The 4,810-nt window shown below is 34.0% G+C and overlaps 1 protein-coding gene and 1 non-coding gene across 2 annotated transcripts; one reads left to right on the plus strand and one right to left on the minus strand.

Annotated features, from left to right (window-relative positions):
• Positions 1-1,530: 1,530 nt before the first annotated feature.
• On the plus strand, positions 1,531-1,622 carry Trnai-uau (transfer RNA isoleucine (anticodon UAU)). Its single transcript is given in 2 exon segments — positions 1,531-1,568; positions 1,587-1,622. It is a non-coding gene; the product is annotated as a tRNA-Ile (tRNA).
• Positions 1,623-1,880: 258 nt separating this feature from the next.
• LOC129580042 (probable chitinase 2) lies at positions 1,881-4,663 on the minus strand. Its single transcript, XM_055470239.1, has 5 exons — positions 4,573-4,663; positions 4,241-4,387; positions 3,892-3,968; positions 3,646-3,797; positions 1,881-3,368 (listed from the first exon to the last, which is right to left on the minus strand). The coding sequence occupies exons 1-5, from the start codon at positions 4,631-4,633 to the stop codon at positions 2,327-2,329; spliced, it is 1,479 nt and encodes a 492-aa protein (XP_055326214.1). The 5' UTR covers positions 4,634-4,663; the 3' UTR covers positions 1,881-2,326.
• Between the last annotated feature and the right edge of the window lie 147 nt (positions 4,664-4,810).

Raw genomic sequence — 4,810 nt, forward strand, 5'->3', positions numbered from 1 at the left:
CACTGGAAATTTCGTTCTACCTTGCAATTCAATGAAGAAATGAAAATTGATAAGTACTCAAACTCTTTAGGATTGTTTGCTTTTGAAAATAGATAAAAATGGAAATCGTCGCTAAATCCCTCCAAAATTGGTTATGTTTATTATTTTTAATTAGTTTTATATGCAGATCAATTCAGTGATCAATTCCCAAATAAAATATGAGAGAGAATTTTTTGACATGGAGGTCTCTGATTTGAATGAACCGTAGATAATAATCATAGAACCTATTTATATCAGAATTTAATTCAGAAAAATTGTCGTTAAAACAAAATATCAACCTTTTTCGAAAAGAAAGCAGAGTTTACCAATGTTTCTTTCTTCAACAATTACCTCTGATTTTGTACGTAATTCAAAACAAACTATGAATAAATTTCGAACACTAAGCACTTCTGTATCGTTCTGAAATTCAGCACTTATTTTCGTTCAGAAAAAAAAACAAGTTGTAACTTCGACTGCCAAAACTCAACTGAATCCAGTGTTCGGTATTCTGTCTTCTATATTCCTGTACCGTACATCATGACCGAGCAACCCAACATGATCATCTGTTAAAAGTCAAGGAAATTGAAATTCCTTGAAGGGTGGTAATCTGTTAATCCCAGGTAATTAGATCGATGCAGACATAGACAGTCAGCCAAAGCTTATGATAATGATACTTTGAGCAACAAACATCTCATAGCTCTATTACCAAGTTTCTTGGAATTTTTGAATGGTGATCATTTAATGATCAGCAGATTTATAACAGGTGTAGGATGAAATAATTAGGAATCGACAATGTTTGTCTCATCTTCTGCCATCTCATCATTTGCCATCTATCGATTAGATTCCTTTCAATAGAAATACATAAGAGGCTTTCCTTTTTTTTAGCTTTACCTATGTAGTAACTCATTACTGTGATTCAGGTGAAGAATGTTGTTGGGATTTTTCCTGTTTTCAACACCATTATAAATCAATAAAAATAAAAAAAATAAAAATTTCTATGGAACAACAAAAAGTTATTTTGTTATTTGATTTTTTACACATTATTCTTCTCATGGTTTCATTTTAAAGCAGCAGATATTCAATTTGAATGAGAGAAAAGATGAATAGAAAAAGAAATATTTTTTTTTCACTCCAATAAAAATCGGAAAACATTTGAATAATTTAAAAGAGCATGAATCATACTTTACCTCAAAATAAATCGGAATGCATATTTAGTTAAGTTTTTGCTTCTGATTATTGTGAACAATTTCTAATTGTTGATGAAACAATATTTACAAGGGATTTCTCTTCAGTCGAATGAATCATCTAACAAAATGAAACGTCACTTGAGATAATACGTACATTGTACATTGAACAATATCACTTGTCGCAACTTATTATCAATTCAAGCGTTTGCTTTGTGTGTTCATTCTTACTCTATTGTGTGCATTCGCCCGGTTCATACAGCGGGGTTGTTAGCAACTAATTACGAGCGCACGCAGCTGGAAGAACTCTCGCAAATCGATTTACATGGCCCTAGTGGCGCAGTTGGTTAGCGCGCGGTACTTATAAGACAGTATTCGAAAGAAATGCCGATGTCGTGAGATCGAGGCTCACCTAGGGCAGTTGCATTTTTTTTTAATTCATTCATCCAACTTTTTTTTTCATTTATTTTCGTTGTTTTATTATTTTGCCATTATTTATTAACTAATAGTTATTAACTATTAAAATATTTAATCATAAAAAGCAAAATACATTGATCAATGTAGAAAAAGAACACTTTTGAATGAATTCATTCTCATGAAATTGACTATATCATATCAGAGAATGAAACGAATGTTCAACGAAGTCATTGGCTTTGGGTTGAAATGTTTTTTGTTTGTATTCATTATGCTATTTTATCTTTTGATTTTTTTGCTCTTATGACGAGTCAACAGTATTCGCTGGACACTTGTTGCTCATGAACTCCATACGAAAAGCGATAAAAGTGAGATAAGCTTAAAATAACTCTATCCAATTGACAGTTGCGAACAATTGCTGCTTTTATCACAGAAACTTCGTGATATTTTCTCGCGCAATTTCACATCAAGTGGTTTTGTTCATTCCAAGTGTGTCTTTTCATAGTGAAAGTTCATTTCATCAGAAGACATTTGGGTTAAGCATTTTATTTTTACTTTAATCAAATATTGAATCAACAAATTAATTAAAAACGTGAATTAAAAAAAAACTTATCAGAAAAACGTGAAATTTATTCACAAAATCGGAAGCGCTTCACAATACGTAAAAATTTCTTCAAAATAAATAAATGAACTAAACTAAAATCAGTGGCTTAAAGTAGTGCATCGAGTATTTCTAGGTTCAAATCATCGTAATTATAGTCATAAGCGGGAATATTCACAGTTGCGATCGGACGGCGAATTTTGAAGATTCGAACTTTATTCGGAACATTTGCTCTGCGGCGCATAAACGTTGGAATCTGAGCAAATCTCGAAGCTACTTGAACATTTTCGCCTTGTGGAGTATTTGGTTCAATTCTATCAACGACTGAATGGTCATTTTCCTCCAATTGTGTGAGAATGGCTTCGTTAACTGTTCTGAGGAGTGGGAATTTTCGGTTTTCATTTGTGTCAATGTTCAAATTGACACCTTGTGGTGGTTTGAAGTCTGCGTATGTGTCTTTGTCAACTGAGCAAAGTCCAACAAAATCGTCCATATCAATTGGAAAGACCATAGCGCCAGCCAATTTCTGGCTCACAGCAAACTGAATTTTGCGCACAATTGAACGACCACTTTCGAAGACAATTGTGGAAAGTCGTGGCAAATGAGCGCCAGAGGAGGGTTCCATTCGTTTTGCAATGGCCAGACCTGATTTTGGATCGTAGATTTTTTGCCATCCACTCAATTTTGACAATGCATCACAGACTTCATTGTAGCCCAGCTGACGTCTGAATGTCGTCGCACTGAAACGGCCAAGTCCTTGTATCGATCGAAACAAAAGGCCCGAGAATTGAACTCCCATCACAAGCTTATTCGCAGCAACACCTCGTTCGAGAAGCGAATTGATCATTTGTTCGGTGCTGTTGATTGAACGCTCTTTTATCGCATAGTTGATGATATCCTCTTGTGGCTTCCAATTGAAATTGTACTTTTGCACAAAATGCACGTAGTCCAAGTGGCGAGATATTGCCGGAATGTCAAGCACTTCGGCTATATTTTCCGTTGTCGCAACAAATGTTGATGTCACCGATAGACCGTGCAATTTGAACGTTTTTTTCAAGCGCTTCACAAAACTGTGGATTTGTTCTTTGTCGAAGCGCAAATTGGGATTGGCATAGTCACCGAACGATTGATTCGGTTGCAAGTTAGTGTCGCTGTTGAGTGAGAGAGATAAGGTCAATCAAATTAGATGGAGTTTGAAAATTTCGATTAATTTTGAGAAGAATGTTTCCTAAAAGCTGTTTCTATTGCTTTGAAAAATAGCTCAAAATCCAGCGTTCGATGACAAAAATCAATGAAGCGAAACATTTTCATTCGAATGAAGAATTTTTAAAGGATTCAAATGATGAATTGATCCAATTCAAATGAAAACATGACATTTATAATCGAAAAATATTCAATTCAACCAAAAATTGAAGATTTCAAACGAACCTTATGTCCGAGAACTCCCACATTAAATCCAATCCATCGAATTTATGCTGCAACAGATAGTCTGATGCATCTTTGGCAAAGTCCCAATAACTTGCTGGATCCGTTGCAATTCGCAAGTAATCGACCAAGAAATGCTTAATGGCCAATGAAATCTGGAATAAGTACGAACCAACAACATTTTTTGTCAAAATTCTTCGTTTGATGTAAATTTTTTGATTTTCATTCAATGAATTTTCGTAATTTTACCTTCAAATGTGGATAAGTTTCCCGTAAGTTGGTGAACCGCTCATAGTTGGAGGTTTCGAGTGAGTCTCGCCATGGTCCTATTCATGGAGAATAATACAAATACATACATTAGTTCAAGGTTTTTAACAATTTGGTGCATAAAAGTATGAATAAATTGAAAATTGAAACTGTATTCACTGCAATTCCAATAGGATTAGGAATACAATGTTTGTTTTAAAAATATAATCGTTCTTAATCAATTCAAATTGATTGATACTCAATTTTCAGTTCACTTGAATACTTTTTTGCACAATAATGTGTACAGATTCTGCACAACATAACGATAAACGATTTAAAAAGGCTATTTTACCCGTTGTGTATGTTGTAACATCCAGATTGTCTGCATAAATGAGATGCGTGCACAGATTTAAATCTACATCCTCAATTGGAAATTGAGTTCCATTCGAACTTGTTTCATTGGTTGCATAGCATACGATTACTTTGTCATGGGTTGGACCTGTGGTTTTTGGAATGAATCAAGAATTTGATTTTTTACATTTTCACTCTAGTTCCATGTGTTCAACAGATTGAGAAAATCTTGGTGCATTAATTTTTTTCTTTGCTTCCTCAAAAGCAGAGGTCGGAAAGATTCTGCAGTTTTTCGGTCTTTTAAATTCAGTTTGTTTATGAAATAATTCTCACCAGTTTCAGCTGTCGCCAAAGCAATAATAATGCAAAGTGTGAAAATGTCTCTGAAATGCATCGTCCAAACTAGAGATCGTCACCTAAATTTGAAAAGAAATAAAAATGAAATGAGTTTATTTCAATTTGTCTTCACGAAACTTGTTTTCTCTGTTTTTTCCCTTTTCTTTGGAATTTGTATAGATAAGTTGACCTGAAAATGAACCAAAAAGAAAGAATGACCACTTAATTCATTTCT

The sequence above is a fragment of the Sitodiplosis mosellana genome, unplaced genomic scaffold (assembly GCF_009176505.1).
Source record: "Sitodiplosis mosellana isolate CC-2019 unplaced genomic scaffold, AAFC_SMos_1.0 Smas_scaffold_6956, whole genome shotgun sequence".
In the NCBI taxonomy this organism is placed as follows: Eukaryota; Metazoa; Arthropoda; class Insecta; order Diptera; family Cecidomyiidae; genus Sitodiplosis; species Sitodiplosis mosellana.